The following is a 17,519-nucleotide window of genomic DNA, read 5'->3' on the forward strand; positions in this document are numbered from 1 at the left end:
ATTTGAGTTTCTTCATTTTTAAATTGGGATTCTTTAGATTGATTAATTTCTAGAGCCTTCAAATTTCTACATATATATAAAAATATCCTCATTAAAGCTGTTAGATTATATATATATTTGACAAAATATCCTTGGTAGATGTAGGTAGGTATGCATTCTGTGGTTATCTATCATTAATATATGTGTCAAATTATTCAAAAAATAACAAAAGCACCCTTTTAAAAGCTTTGTTATCATTCCCAAATGTATAGCATTAAAATATCTCAGAGGAAGACAACAAACTTTAACTCCCTAATACCTATTCAGCAAAGTAGGATGGAATCATGCAAAAGTCTTAAAAGGAGGTACTAATGCATTAAACCACATACACCTAATACATCTATGTAATCAACTACCTGTGATAATTATCTTGGTTGAAAAACAAAGAATATTTTACGCATTCTTAACTAGATTCTGACTGATGCCAATCCAGGAAGTTTGCACATTCTTACAGGACTAGAGGCTCTTTGATGCAGCAAGGAAGGTTGAGATACATATGGGACAGACATTTTTCTTCCCATGGTGCTACATTCCCTCATATCTATCTCATACCAATTATTTCCTTACAGTTGGGAATCACACCTTAGTTAATGGGTTATGAACTGCTTTTTGAAATTAAGTACTTTCTCATTCTTATTTCCTGGAGGAATCGTTGCCTCAAAAGACAGAATCTGATAAATTTACACCATTTTGTTATCAACATTAATTCTGCAAATATAACCAATAATCACACTATCAGGTATTTATCCAAAGAATATAAGGACACTAATTCATCCCTATGTTTACAGCAGCATTATCTACAATAGCCAAAATCTGGAAGCAACCCAAGTGTCCATCAATTGATGAATGAATAAAATGGATAAAGAATATAGGTATAGGTGTACACACACACACACACACACACACACACACACACACACCCAATGGCATACTATTCAGTCATAAAAAAGAATGAAATCTTGCCATTTGTTATGACATGGATGGAGCTAAAGAGTATCATGCTAAGTGAAAAGAGTCAGAGAAAGACAAATACCATAGGATTTCATTCCTATGTGGAATTTAAGAAACAAAGCAGCCAAGCAAAGGGAAAGATAACCATCAGATGGTTACAGGGACTGGGATGGGTTAAACAGGTGATGGGGATTAAGGAGTGCACTTGTCACGATGAGTATATGGAACTGTTGAATTACTATATTGTACTCCTGAAACTAATATAACACTGTATGTTAACTAACTGGGATTAAATAAAAACTTAAATAAAACTAAACAAAACAAAATACTTGGGCTTCCCTTTTTATTATCCTAGGATTTCAAAGCAGGCTTTGGGATCTGTCATTAAAGGACAAGAATAATAATTATTCTAAGTAAATCAGTAACTCCACAGCCACATTGTTGTTCCTAAAATCTTCTCACAGGGGAGTGGATATGATGCCTCAGCAAAAAGGATACTGTACAAATGAGATGTTCAAACATCTAAGTTTACTTGGAGAAAAACTGAATAGAAAAAACCTTTTGTAGGTACAAAATGTCTGTGCCTTTTATTTCTATATTTAGCAAATGGAAACATGTAAAATCAGTATTTCTTCTCCATTAACTGACTTACCAATATAGAACGACCTACCAGCCCTTCATGGTTAATAAAAACAACATAAAAATAGCCTGCTGGTTGTATTTTCACGAACATTCCAAAGTAATATATAAGTTCTCCAAATATCATCTGCTTTCTGATTTTAAACATCTAAAGACATTATTAAGTTTTCTTTACGTTTTTGTTCTTTTATTCACTGGGCTGCATGGATAAAAAGGAATGGACATTACCTCAAGCTGTAAATGCGTGTTCAAATTATGGAACTGGGAATCTGATCCACATGCTCAATCTTCCCTCAGGCCTTTGTCTGCTTGTAATGTCTTAAAATTGCTCTTCATTTCTATCTCCTTTCCAGAACATACCATTTATAAAAACAAAACAAAACCAAACCCCAAAAGTCTAAAAAAAAAAATATATATATCATTAGTGGTTATAGATCTATAAATTCATGTCCAATGATATCTTCATAGATTGAGTTATTTTTTTAGTTACCTCATGTTTTATAACTCCCTTCTACACATTTAGAGATGAATCAGTTTAAGGGTCTTTAGGAGGGTCTTTTACTTTTATCAAAGTAAAAAAGACCAGGATGGGAAGTGAGTTTCACACAACTTGTCCTTCCATTATCATAGAACTTACTATGTCTTCACACTAAGGGCCCCATTCCCAACAAAGGCTGGAAATAAACTTAGGCAGGAGTACAAAAATATAATTACAGATTTCAGCTTCTGTCATCCAAATCATGCAACTCAATAATTATTATGATCCCTGACAAGCTATAGCTTTGCACCTTCCATTTGGAGTTTTAAGAATGATAGCCAAGAACATATTTCAATTTTATGAATGTAAGTAATCATATGAGAGTAAATAAATTAACATCAGAATTTTTCTGGTTGATACTAGATTTGAGATTACATATAATATTAAAAAATTATAGTTCATTTAATTTAATAATTATTCTAATAGTTACTTTTTTTGAATCGTCTGGAAAAATACCTTCTCTAATCCCAAATAAAAATTTGCAAGCAATGTTTTTAAAATAACACATCTTCATCTCTCACACATTTCTTATAAAAAGTAGCTGGAGAAAGAAAATAATCAAAAGAAAAACAACAAAAGTTAAGTCAGCTGCTATGCCACCCCAAATTATCACAGCATACTGCTTCTGCTCTCCACCCCTTCCTCATGTCTACCTCAAGCTGCTATTTTATAGGTGCTTTCAGTTTGTTTGCATGTGTTTTTAAAAGAATGTTTTGCCTCTAATTTTGAATAAAAATAGANTCTCACACATTTCTTATAAAAAGTAGCTGGGGAAAGAAAATAATCAAAAGAAAAACAACAAAAGTTAAGTCAGCTGCTATGCCACCCCAAATTATCACAGCATACTGCTTCTGCTCTCCACCCCTTCCTCATGTCTACCTCAAGCTGCTATTTTATAGGTGTTTTCATTTTGTTTGCATGTGTTTTTAAAAGAATGTTTTGCCTCTAATTTTGAATAAAAATAGACCTGTAGTGCATTTTGCCTTTTAGTGAGTTTTGTGGAAACAAAAGTTATTCTCTGACTCATACACAGGCACACACAGGCACATCACAGCAACTTTAAGGACTAACATTTCTTAGGAGAAAAACATACGTTGGGTCAAATAATTTTTAAATAAATGAAGCATATTCTTATTTTTCTAAATGCATGTTTTGTCTTCTCTATAGAAATGTTATGTCTAATATCAAAGCATAATCAAATCAGAAAATTCAACATTACAGCTGAATATCTTATATATTGACTTTTTTTTTAAAGATTTTATTTATTTATTTGACAGAGACAGCCAGCGAGAGAGGGAACACAAGCAGGAGGAGTGGGAGAGGAAGAAGCAGGCTCATAGTGGAGGAGCCTGNATTATATATTGACTTTTAATCTTTAGTAATTAAACATATTTTCAAGGTATTTTAAGTTCAATTTTAAGTAACTGGCATTCAGCACATGTTATGTTTTAGCAGTTGATGTATTTCAATTAAAACATTTGTTCTCATAAGATAAAATAAGATGACCTGTGAATCAATAATAAGGGTTCTTTCTACTTTTATTTTAGTGAGAAAGAAAAGAAAACCTTTATGTTGCTTCTGGATATTGGAGGTGATTATAGCAAATGTTACTTTATAAGCACAATTAAGGGCATTTATGCAGNTTGAGTTTTAATCTTTAGTAATTAAACATATTTTCAAGGTATTTTAAGTTCAATTTTAAGTAATTGGCATTCAGCACATGTTATGTTTTAGCAGTTGATGTATTTCAATTAAAACATTTGTTCTCATAAGATAAAATAAGATGACCTGTGAATCAATAATAAGGGTTCTTTCTACTTTTATTTTAGTGAGAAAGAAAAGAAAACCTTTATGTTGCTTCTGGATATTGGAGGTGATTATAGCAAATGTTACTTTATAAGCACAATTAAGGGCATTTATGCAGCTTTTGTATAATGATAATAATTAAAAACCGTTTATTTTAAAGGCTGTTTAAAAGTTAATTTTCACCCAGGTGCATATTGAAGCCTATAATTAGCCTTCCTTCAGAGGAGGTTTGGATGAGGAAATGTATAAAAGCATTTCCAGAGGCAGAAGTTTCCTGCTAAAATGAGATTTTGGTTTTTAACTTTAGCTTGATAATGGTACTTAAAATATGTGAGAAAAATGCTCAGAAATATTTAAAAAATGAATCTATAATCATCCCAGATTGTTTTATTGGAAGACATAAAGAAGACATATTTACATGCACTTTGTTTGAGAAATGAAGTCCTATAAGACTGGTACCTGGAAAATTGTATTATTTACAACAAATAAAAGANTAGAAATATTTAAAAAATGAATCTATAATCATCCCAGATTGTTTTATTGAGAAGACATAAAGAAGACATATTTACATACACTTTGTTTGAGAAATGAAGTCCTATAAGACTGGTACCTGGAAAATTGTATTATTTACAACAAATAAAAGAATTGCTCAAAACAGGGATGCCTGGGTGGCTCAGTGGGTTAAGTGTCTGTCTTCGGCTCAGGTCATGATTCCAGGGTTCTGGGATCAAGTGCCGCATAGGGCTCCTTGCTCAGTGGGGAGCCTGCTTTTCCCTCTGCCTGCTGCTCTCCCTGTTTGTGTGTGCTCTCTCTCTCTTTAACAAATAAAGAAAATCTTTAAAAAAAATTGTTCANGATTCCAGGGTTCTGGGATCAAGTGCCGCATAGGGCTGCTCTCCCTGTTTGTGTGTGCTCTCTCTCTCTTTAACAAATAAAGAAAATCTTTAAAAAAAATTGTTCAAAACAATCACAAAGCATAATGTCCTGTGTATCTTGTCATTCTACTGGCCTGGATCAATGTTACTCCTATGATAAATTACTTACAGTTCATTCTTCCTCTACTGATGATTTCCTACTTACTAACCATTCACCAGATAGTTTATTTTCCAGAAGCTCTTTCATACTTCCTGACAGAATCTCTGAGTAGAGGAAACCGTTACACTTTATTTATTGTTCAAAAGAGAATACTATAGGATATATAATCCTAATAAGGATTTTTTAAAAAAATCCAAGTACCGTTACTCTAACAAGTTTATAGAAGTAAATAAGTCACTTAGGAATTATTATGAAGTATCTGACGCTAGCTGAAGTTTGTTTCCCTGTTTAGATATGAGTTTTCCTATCTAAAAATTAGATGTTTGATGTAAGTAACCTATAATATCCTTTCCTAATTTTCCTGTAGAAAATTGTTGTTGATTCAAATCATTGTCAATTCTCAGTGCTCTCCAAAATCATATATCATAAAATCCATGTTTGAATTATATGGTCAATGTCTACTTCTTATATAACATAATTTCTACTAATTTGTTAAATATATTTATTAGCATGTGGTATCTAAAAAACAGGTCTGAGCTTTCCTAAACAAATTAAACAAGATTTCTTCTTTCTGGAGATTCCTACTTGAGGTCCAAAATTGGAATATAACAAATAAATGAGTGACAAACTGATTTAGACTGTGATCAATGGTATAAGAAAGTGCTATGAGAAAGTAAAATAGCAATATAAGGGATAAGATGAGGCAGATAGTGTGATCAATAATTTACTCTGTAAGGGGATGACCTTTTAGAAGACATTCAGAGTATCTAGCAAGCTGAAGGATTGCAGAAAGAATAGCTTAGACAAATGAAATTGACATATATAAAGCACTGAGACAGGAAAAACCTGGTATGCTTGAAGGTCAGTAAACCATGCAGTATAAATGGAATATACTAAGTAAGAGAATGAGTCATGCACACTGAGTTTGGGGAAATACTGAAGACACATGTCACGCATGGCCCATAGGTCAGTCTAAATCTCACATTACTTGATGTATTATTGTAGAAAATTCAATTCTGCTATAGAATATAAGAATACATATGTTTTAGAGGGGACACATAAAGAAATTGCATCAAGGTAATTTCCAAGAGGATAATATTTAGTGTTTTTTTTAAGATTGTATTTATTTATTTTAGAGAGAGAGAGGATGGGAGAGCATGGGCCTGAGCAGAGGGAGGAGCCAAGGGGCAGGGAGAAGGTGGGGAAAGAATCTCGAGTAGACTCTGCACTGACATGGGGCTCCATCTCACGACCCTGTGATCATGACTTGAACCAAAACCAAGAGTCAGATGCTTAACCAACTGAGCCACCCAGGTGCCCCAATATTTAGATTTTATTCTAACTGAAAGAAAAAAATGCAGAGCAATAAATAATATAATGTGATGTGATATACTTTTAAAAATAAATTGTTTCTTATGTGCAAAAAACTATGAGTAAAGAGCTGACACAGGAGAACATTTAGAAGAATCTAGTAATATCCAAAGGGAGAAATGTTTAGTTGCTAAGGATGCTCTGGGTTTTGCTTTTTGTTTTACAGACAAGAAAATTCAGAAGAGCCCTACCTTCAGCTATGAGACATTCTAGATTCCAGGGAAGAGATGAAATGAAGGCTAAGCAGACCTAGATTTTGAATCTCAAAGAAGTCCTTTTATTGGCCTGAGTAAACAGAACTAAAACCATTCCAGTGTCAATAACTCAAATCTCCTGTAAGAGTAAGAGCTTCCCATACCCCCTAACATACTTGTGTTTGCCAAACATGTCCCTGAATGACATTCTGTTAGAATATGCAGAACTTTATCAAAGTCTATGAGGCTGCACAAATGCATCTTTCTGAAAAGACTGGAAGGACACAAAAACTCATTTTTCTGGATACATAAACTGTCCCTGAAGAAGATACCACTCCAGAAAATTCTGAAGGGTCCCATATACAAACAATTTCATATGTATTAACCAGTACAAACAGTGCAACCATGAATGCAAACTGTTTTGGAACGACTAGCCATATAATATTGCTATACAAAAAGCTGGACATAGTTAAGGACAAAAAGTGCTACAGGAGCTTCATAGGTAAAATAAATTCAGCCAAATTAATTAAATCATAGTTATTGATTTTAGGTCCAAAGAAACCTCCAGTCATTTTCCCACCAAAATCAATCAAGCTATTACATCCTAAAATTATGATATATATTCAAACTCAGCACTGTGCATCAAATAATATTTCAATCTCAAGAATTTTATCTGGAAAGTATTGATATAAGCATAGTAATATATACGCATATGTATGATAATACATAAGCAGACATTAAATGTGGATGAAATGGGTAATGGATCTGACAAATTNTTCTCTTGTCTCTTTCTTTATTTATCCATGGATCTATGAACCTAATAAATATGTTCTTTTGTCTGTGAGTTGCTTCTCTAGTTCCTCAATGCATATTTTAAGAGTAACTTTAACATTAATACAGTCTAATCATTTTTCTTGTATAGTTATTGCTTTTTGTGTCTTTTTCAAATGCTCTTTGCCTCTTGGAGTTCACAAACATACTCAACAATATTTTCTGCTAAAAGCCTTAATATTTTATCATATAATCTATTTGGAAACGATGCTTTTGAGTTTAGAGTAAGATGGAGGACAAAATACATTTTTAGTGTACAGATAGCTAATGTCCTAAAACTATTTATAAAGAAAAAAAAATTGTCCATTGCTGAAGGTCACAAACATGCTCAACTATATTTTCTGCTAAAAGCCTTAGTATTTTATCATATAATCTATTTGGAAACGATGCTTTTGAGTTTAGAGTAAGATGGAGGACAAAATACATTTTTAGTGTACAGATAGCTAATGTCCTAAAACTATTTATAAAGAAAAAAAAATTGTCCATTGCCTTATACCTGCCGGAAATGGTCAGCACTCCCTGTACCCACAGAAGAAAGATTACTCTAAACTTTGGTGTGAAAGAGAAGAGAAGGCAGGGGTCAGCGCTCAGAGAGGAAGACCCTTTGTTCTTTGCTCCTGCCTTTATTGGTCCTTCAGGATAATCATAAATCTTTATCACTGTTTCTCAAACATGTGATGTGTGCCAGGGAGTCTTACTGGGAGTAGGAGGATCTGTTTACAGGAAGGATATGATATGCTAATCCGCGTGTTCTTATGATATGCTAATCTGCATGCTCTGTGTTCTGCTAAACAGCCTAGGGGACAACCATAAGACAACCTCTTAGATCACAGGGCTGCTGTTTGTCCTAGGAAAGCTTCAGGGAAGGCAACTCCCTGGGGCATTCCAGGGCAGATTGGTCAGCTAGGCCTCAGTATTTCAAAGGCCTATGACATTCTCTGAAAACTTCCCTGCTGACACTGGCTTCAGTGTTACATTTTAGCAAGCCAGGCATTATGACTGATTTCATGCTCCACATTAACCCTAAATATTTACCTTTATAAACTGAGTGCCTATATATGTAAGTCTATTTTAGGGGTTCACAATTCTATCCCATTGGTCAGACTTACACTGTTTTTTGTTTTGTTTTTTTTTGGCTTTGGGTTTAACCTTGCACTGATCTTACCTTATCTTCATTAATCATCTTTCCAGGTGACATTTGTCCTAATTCCACTTTTCTTCCTCTTCTTAAAGACTGTTTGGTTATATTTGGGCCATTACATTTTTATTTGAATTTTAGAACCACTTTGTAAATTAGAAAATCTCCTGGGATTTAAATGGGAATTATATTGAATCTATAGATTAATTCAAGGAAAATTGACCTTTGCAATATTGGGTTGTATAATTCACAATCTCTCAATTTATTTAGATGGTCTTTACTTTCTATCAAAAAATTGTTTCCATGTAGACATCTTTACAAATTTCATTAGATTTATTTTAACAGATATTTCTATCACTATTTTAAATTATATATTTTCTTTTTAATCTTCCACTTGTCAGTTTAAAAAATAATAATACCTTTAAGACTATGGATTATTATTATTGTTGTTGTTATTTGCCACATTATTTCTAATGGTTTTCTGGAGAGAATTTGGATTTTCTAGGCATATAGTCATGCTATGTGCAAATATATACATTCTCAGTACAATATGTTATAAAATGAGAGATAATTTTCATTTTTACTTAGAAACATTTCCAGTGTTTTATCATTGATTATAAGGTTTCCTTTAGGTTTTTTTAAGTCTTCCTTATCAGATTATGGACTATTCCTTCTATATCAAGTTTGTTAAATGTTTACAATTTTTGAGGAGGGAGAATTTCTCCTACCCTTCAATGTCCTTCTAGCTGGATGATGAATCAAATTGACATGAGGCACATTAACAGAAGCAAATCAAATTTAATAGCAAACAAGTGGGGGATCCATGCAGACATGGAAATTCCAAAAAACAGGCAACATGTTACTTATATATGCTCAGGAGAGGGGTAGGCGACCTGAGGATACAAGGGGGAGAAAGATCATTGTCAGAAAGGTGAAAGGAGCCATTTTGAAACAAAGGTTGCCCTGTTGTGTAGATAAGTTTCTTAGTAAAGAGGTATCTCTGTTAATCACTCTCTTCCTGGTAGAAGCAGGCAATTGAGGGGGAGGTAAAGAGATTTTCTTGAATCTGCTGGGTTTGATTGCTTTTACCTCAAAATAATGTTCTTGCCAAAGTGGCCCATCTTGGGACTGCCTGCCTTTGGCCCCTACATGATGGAGTATTGAGTTTTCTCAAATGATTTCTTCATCTATTGTAACGCTTACATATTTTTTTTCTTCTATTTTCTTTAGGGTATTTTTTGCTGTTCTTTTTTTCTAGTTTCCTCAGAATGGAGTTCAAATAATTTTCAACATTTTAAATTTTATAATAAATATTCCATTAACCACAGCTTTTGATGTGTCAACAAAGTTTTGATATGTCATGCATTTGGTATTTTACATTTTAGTAAAAATGCATTCTAATTTATGTTTTTCTTATTTGACTCATAGATTATTTAAGAGTAACCTTTCAGTCTCTAAGAATTTGGGCTTCTTTTCCAGATGTTTTGTTTAATCTAGCTTAATTCCATGTGGTCAGAAAACATACTCTTAATGATTGAGTCCTTTATGTTTTTTTATTTTTGAAATTTGTTGAGACTTCATTACAACACATATGGTCTAATTTGGTAAATTCTTGAACACTTGAAAAAATGTGAATGTTGCGATGTGTGCACATTTTATGTAAGCTTACTAGATTTTTATGAATTTTAGTTCTACGAATATTTAAAAAATGCACAGTACATTATTAATATATATCATCAGCAAATAACATTAGCTTATTTGCATATGTGAAAATTTGTATTACTGAACAAAATTCAAATTCTAGTAGGAAATGATATTGCTCTTATGATGCACCCAAACATCTGCAAAACCATTTTCTACAAGTTCTACATTAAAGCATTTTAAAACATGGGTCTATTTTGGTAATATCTATAAGGCTCACTTGCCTTACCTGTTCAATATCACAGTAATTTATAGGATAACATGTTTTAATTTTTTGGTATATAGCTAAAATTATAAATGCTAATCTCTTTTGGTTTTCCCAATAGAAATGAAAGGGAACACAAAGATCATTTGAAATGAAATCCCTGTTTGGGGTATGAAGAAAAATTACACAGTGTGGTGGGACAATTTAGTTAGCACAAAATAATTGATGAAGTAGAGGAATTTTTGAAGTTTATGTAGAAAAAAATGATTTTTAGAAGAAAAAACTTATTAAAGACTTGCATTGGTTATTCCAAATGATAAAACAATAGAACAGAAAACCTTTCCCTAAATTACAACATGAACTTCAAAGTACAGGATAAAATCAACAGTAGTAAAGAGATAAAATTTAACCAGATAAAATTGATAAGATTGCTTTTCTTTTCATTGACAACAAAGCAGGTTTATGTTTGGAGTTAGTCATTTTATGTGTGAAATGCTTGATCCTGAGTTTAGTTTTTTTACTCTTAATGAGAGAATTGATAAACTTGCAATTCTTACAGAAAAGAAGATTAAATATCCTAATCCATCCCTAAAGTCTCAGAAAGATTTGGCAGCTCAAAACTATGAAGCAGTGTAAACCTATTTGAATATTAATGCAAATAGAAGAATTGATTATCTATCATCTATCTATCTATATTTTAGTTTGTTATTATTTTATTCCAATGAGTCTAGAACATAACTTACAAACCATGCTAAATACTACAATGTAGTTTGCAACTGAAAATTAAACATTAGCTTTTGATATCATTTTTGAGCTTTATTGGGAATTCAGGACTTCAGTGATTTCTAGGCCACACAGCCTATATGCAGTGGCTGTTAATTACAGCAACATTCTCCTGAGCCAGGAACTTCCTAAAACATTCTCCATATTCTTCAAGGACAATTTGTCTTCTAAGTGCACTCATTAATTAAAATTTTAAAAAACTACCTATACAAAGATATTTGCAGATGTGTACTCACGTGTGTAATAGATCCATGTCCTGTTCATGTTTATAACTGATTTAGAGCTACAAACTCAGAAAGAATTGGTATTTTACCAAAAGAAACTATGAATTTCTTCTTTATAGTTTCTCAATAGAAATCATTTCTATTTTTTTTAAATTTGAAGTTAGCATCTTTGAAATAAAATTATAACTACACAAATATATATAATACTTAGAATTCATAACTATTAAATAAAGTAAAAGGTAATCATCAATGAATTTTATTAATAAAAACGTTCATGGTATAAAATTGAGAATATCTGAAATATCAAGTGTATTCTTAATATATAAAATAAGAAATTTTCAAAGCACGCTTGCTTAATTTTAATAATTTTAATCCAGGCTGAATGTTATAAACTGAATATTTATATCACCTCAAAATTCCTACATAAAAATTCTAATCCCCAGTGTGATACTATTATGGGAGGTCTTTGGGAAGTTATTAGACCTTGAGAGTGGAGCTCTTATGAATGGGATTAGTGCCCTAATAAAAGATAACCTAGAGCTGTCTCTCAACATCTTTCTACCATGTGAAGTTACAAGAAGTTGGCAGTCTGCAAAAGGGGCTTCATCAGAACCTGACTATGCTAGCACCCTGATCTCTGACTTCCAGATTCCAGAACTGTGAGAAATAAATTTTTATTTTTTCTAAGGCACCCAGCCTGTGGTATTTTGATAGAGCAGCCCAAACTAACCAATGTACTGAAATTCTACAGGAGGGATTATTTCCCAGTCATCATACATATCCCTTCCAATAAGAAGTGAGAGTAGACATAACAGAAGTTTCTTTTAGTTTATCATTTGGACAATGATAATCAAATCTCCATTTGAAGCTCTTTTCTTTGACAGTAGGTCATAATCAGTTACAATCTAGCTTAGATGAATAGCAATAATTTGGATTTTCATTTGTATTAAATAGAGAACTAGAGAACCCCTTAACTTTTTAGCATCTCTTTTGCTGCTCCAGCAGTTACCCTCCTACTTCTCTGATTATTTATTCAATTATGGTTATAATAAGTACCCCTACATTTATGATTTATTTCCATTCATACAATTACCTTTTCATTTAAGAGAATCATTCAATGGCTTCAAATTGCATAGGAAAAATTACTGTTTCTCTTAGAGCTTTGCTTTTTCCACTATCTCAAAACACAGAGTTGTATCTACTGACCTAAGTTTATCATCTTTTCAATCTTCTGTTTCCCGGAAGAATCTAACATAATCACAACTTCCTTTGTTTGTAATTTCTTTTTCAGACAAGTAGAGAGAAACATATACCTATATATCTAATTAATGAAGTAATCCTTTATGAAATATGTATCTCCACAATTTACACATATTTTGCAAAGTAAACAAACTACCTCTGTGTTAACATATATTATAAAGAAAACATAGCATAAATGGCATTAAATGACAAGCAGGAACTACATATTTTAATTTAATATTCCCAACCATCTATTTTTGTATAAGATCTCCATATTATTGTTTAAGACATTGAGTTTATAGAGGGTATAAAGCAGTGGTTTACAACCAGAGTTGACTTAGTTCCCCAGAAAATATTTTGCAATATTTGGGAATATTTTTGATTGCCATGACTAGGAGGTTACTATATTTACACAGTGGAACCCAGGAATGCCACTGAATATCCTATAGCACACAGGATACACTCAGCCGTCTACCTCTCCACTCATGCACAAACACACACACACACACACACACACACACACACACACACACACGACACACACACAATGAAGATCACCCATTTAAAAATATTAACAGTGCTGACACTGAGACTATCTGATATATAGGATAATTTGTCCACAATCACACTGTCAATAATTAGTAGAGCTGGAGTCAACATTTTCATAGAAGGTATGCATTATTGGTTTGGGGGCGCCTGGGTAGCGCAGTCGTTAAGCATCTGCCTTCTGCTCAGGGCGTGATCCCGGCATTCTGGGATCGAGTCGCACATCAGGCTTCTCCGCTAGGAGCCTGCTTCTTCCTCTCCCACTCCCCTGCTGTGTTCCCTCTCTCGCTGGCTCTCACATAAAAAAAAAATCTTAAAAAAAATGTATCTTGAAACTTATTTCTTAAAAGGATGTCATAAATTGTTCTTTTCTATATATTTTGGTGTGGTTGTTAATGTTTGTATTCTGTGACATTATTAAAACCAGTCTTAGTCAATATAGACATTCTTCAACAAAATGGATAGAGTGACATATATCATATGCTTATCTGGATATATATCTCTCCTTATTTAAATCTATTAAATAGATCTTTTTCCATACGAGAATTAAGACCAAACTGGTCAGTTTTGTTTTGGTTTTGGTTTTTTGGAGTCAGGATTTGATCATCTTTATATCTGCGGTGGGTTCAATCTACAGATTACATAAGAGTTCACTTTTATGGTCCTTCTTTCTTTTTCCTTTATCTCTCTCTCTCTCTCTCTTTTTTTTTTTTCCCAAATGGGGATATTGAATCTAGAGTTGTTAATGTGAAATGAGTTTCTATTCTACAATATTACAATTCAGATGACTTTTTTTGAGTTTTGTTTTTGTTTTTGTTTTTTTCTTTTGTTGCATTTTTTTTTTTAGCAACTGCGGGAAAATTTTAGTTTTAGAAGACTGACAATTGGACTGTCATTCAGTAAGTATTTAGAGAAAATGATCACTTCCATCCACTTGAACTCGATTCATGTAAGAACATTAAATCTGGTAATGTGCAGGAGGCTACTGGGAAATGCTGAGCAAAGCAAGCAGTTTATGTTCTGAGAACTATAAAAACATATGTGAGAAAAAAATCTTAAAATTTTGACACTGCTAGAGTGACAACAGTTCATGTTCACATTGCTTCTACACTATTATTTGTGAATAATGAATTATAAAACATTATACCTCTTGTCATCATCTTGAATGATGACAAGAAGTTTGCCCCTAAGAAACGCAGAGAACATAATTTTTCAGAAATATTTCATAAATGGATATAAAATTTTATTTCTCAGAACATTCAAATATCTTTTTGACATATACAATCTACAGATAATTTATAATATAGGAAAAAATTACAGCAGCAAAAAAATAGATGAAAGAAAACAGTTATTTATGGGATTTAGTGATGTATTAAATAAATTAATAGGCAGGGATATACTAGGCAGATTCCTAAATGTGCCAAAATACTAATAAATATTTGTGAGATTGAATGAAGAGGCAAGGCAGCATTAAATAAAAGTTAAACTTCAATATAATTGCCAATTCAACATTTAGCTTCAAAAAATAGTTATACAGAATTGAAAGGTTAGATCAATATGTGGATGTTTATATCCTATCAGTGATTAACCTAACATATTTCATTTTCAGCACTTTAGTTGCATTATGTTTTTTTTTAGTCTTTCTGACTCTTCCATTTCATGGAAGTGTTGGTTGACTATTTTTCCCAAAAGATGATGGTAGAAAAGTAAAGACAGAATTGACACATAGCTTTATCAGCAACATGAGTGTGCATTAGAACTGATTAGCTCTCCCTTTAGCCCACTGAATCAAATGGCTTCTCTGAAGGACAGAAAGACTTTTAAAAATCAGGAGAATATTTTTAAGAAATAAGTGAAAATGTATTTAGCCTTATGAATTATCAAAGAAATGTAATTGCAAAAGGAGAACCATTTAATGTAAATTTAATTCAAAAATCTGATAAAAGACCTGAATATGAATATCCAAGAAGCTCAATGAATTCCATGTAAGATAATTTCAAAGAGGCTCATACCAAGACACACTATAATCAAGTTGTGGAAAAACAAGGAGAGAACCTTTAAAGCAGCAAAAGAGAAGTGTCTCATCAGATACAAAAGATGATCCTCAAGGGACACCTAGATGGCTCAGTCGGTTAAGCATCTATCTGCCTTCAGCTTAGGTCATGATCCTAGAGTCTTGGGATAAAGCCCCACAGTGGGGGCACCTGGGTGGCTCAGTTGTTAACCGTCTGTTCTGTGGCTCAGGGTGTGATCCTGGCGTCCTGGAATTGAGCCCCACATCAGGCTCCTCTGCTGGGAGCCTGCTTCTTCCCCTCCACTCCCCCTGCTTTTGTTCCTTCTCTCACTGGCTGTCTCTCTATCAAACAAATAAAATAAAGTCTTAAAAAAAAAAAAGAGCCCCACATTGGGCCACCTGCCTCTCCCTCTGGGCCTACCATGCTTGTGCTTTCTCACTGTCTCTCTTTCTCTTTCTCTCCCTCTCTCTCAAATAAATTAATTAATTAAATTAAATTTTAAAAGATGAACATTGATAATGTTATCAGTAGATTTCTCATCAGCAACTTTGCAAGCCAGAAGGCAGTGGGCTAATATATTCAAAGGGCTACAAGAAAAAAACAAAACAAAACAAAAAATAAAAAGACCATCAAGAATCATATATCTGGCAAAAGTGTCCTTCAAAAATGATAGAGAGATGAAGACAATCTTACATGAAGAAAACTTGAGAGTGTTTGTTTTTACTAGGCTTGTCCTGGAAGAAATTATAAAGGTATTCCTGCAGGTTGTAATGAAAGGACACTGGACATGAACTAAAAGTGATATCAATAAATTAAAATCTCAGTAAAGGTAAATACATGGACAATTATAAAAGCTAGCATTATTATAACAATAGTTTATAACCCATTTTTTTCTGCTTTATATATGATTTAAGAGACTACTACATTTCAAAAGTACTAGTCTAAAAGCTAGTATTATTGTAACTTTGGTTTGTTATAACTGCTCAGTTTATGTTCTAAATAAAAGGCTTTTAAGAGAGTAAAAATACAGTGAACAACTGTATGCCAGAAAATGGAATAATCTGGATGAAATGGACACATTTCTAGAAAAAAGTTTTTTCAAGACTGAATCATGAAGAAATATAAATTCTGAATAGACCTATAAGTAGTAATGAGAGTGAATCAATGATTAAAATCTCCCAACAAGAAAAAGCCCAAGAGCCAAAGACATGATAGCTTCACTGATGAATTCTACCAAACATTTAAAGAACTAACAATTTTTAAAATTTCCAAAAAAAAGGAGAAAGAAAAAGAAAAAACAAAACAAAACAGAAAATGCTTCCTAACTCATTTTATGAAACCAAAAATTTTCCTGATACCAAAGCCAGACAAAGAAACTGTAAGAAAACCACAGACCAATATACTTTGTGGATTTTGTTGCAAAAAAAAAAAAAATGGTGTTATATTAGGACTACATACCATAATTACATTAGGTTTATTTCTAGAAATGTAAGAATGGTTCAAAAAACAAAAATTAACTAATGTAATATACCACATTAACAGAGGAAAAAAGGAAATATGATCTTTTCAATTGATGCAGAAAAAAAATTTGACAAAATCCAGCACCTTTTATGATAAAAACACTCACAAGTTAATGTAACACAAGGAAACTACCTCATCATAATATAATCTGTATATTAAAAATCCACAAGGAATATTATACTCAATGTTGAAAGACTGTAGCTTTCCTCTAAGATCAGGAACAAGGCAAGTACACCAGCTTTGCCACTTCTATTAAACATGGCACTAGAAGAGGAATTAGGCAAGAAAAGAAAATATTAGGCATTGAAATTGGAAAGAAAAAGTAAAATTATCTCTGTTCACAGAATATATGATTTTATATGCAGAAATACCTAAAGATTCCACAAAAAACCTCTTAGAATTAATAAATAAATTCAATAAATTAGCAGGTTTCAATGCTAAAATCAGCTCTGCTCTATATACAATGAATAATCTGAAAAGTACTGTAAGAAAACAACTCCATTTACAAAAGCAACAAAAGATAAAAAACTCAGGAATTAATTTAATGGAGTTAAAAGACATAGATGATGAAAAGTACAAAACATTCCTGAAAGAACTTAAAGAAGACATAAATAAGTGGAAAAACATCCCATGTTATGGTTTGGAAAACTTAATATTTTATTTTTTTTTAAAGATTTTATTTATTTATTTGACAGAGTTAGAGACAGCCATGGAGAGAGGGAACACAAGCAGGGGGAGTGGGA

At 32.5% G+C, this 17,519-nt stretch overlaps 1 protein-coding gene across 1 annotated transcript in view; it reads left to right on the plus strand.

The window, feature by feature from the left end:
• TECRL (trans-2,3-enoyl-CoA reductase like) overlaps window positions 1–7,200 on the plus strand; it is a 110,440-nt gene extending 103,240 nt beyond the window's left edge. Inside the window, exon 12 of the mRNA XM_034671742.1 lies at window positions 6,546–7,200. Within this exon, the coding sequence (XP_034527633.1) occupies window positions 6,546–6,592 (47 nt within the window). The 3' untranslated portion in view covers window positions 6,593–7,200. The remainder of the gene's footprint in view (window positions 1–6,545) is intronic.
• Window positions 7,201–17,519: the final 10,319 nt, after the last annotated feature.

Source organism: Ailuropoda melanoleuca, chromosome 11 (assembly GCF_002007445.2).
Source record: "Ailuropoda melanoleuca isolate Jingjing chromosome 11, ASM200744v2, whole genome shotgun sequence".
Classification (NCBI taxonomy): domain Eukaryota; kingdom Metazoa; phylum Chordata; class Mammalia; order Carnivora; family Ursidae; genus Ailuropoda; species Ailuropoda melanoleuca.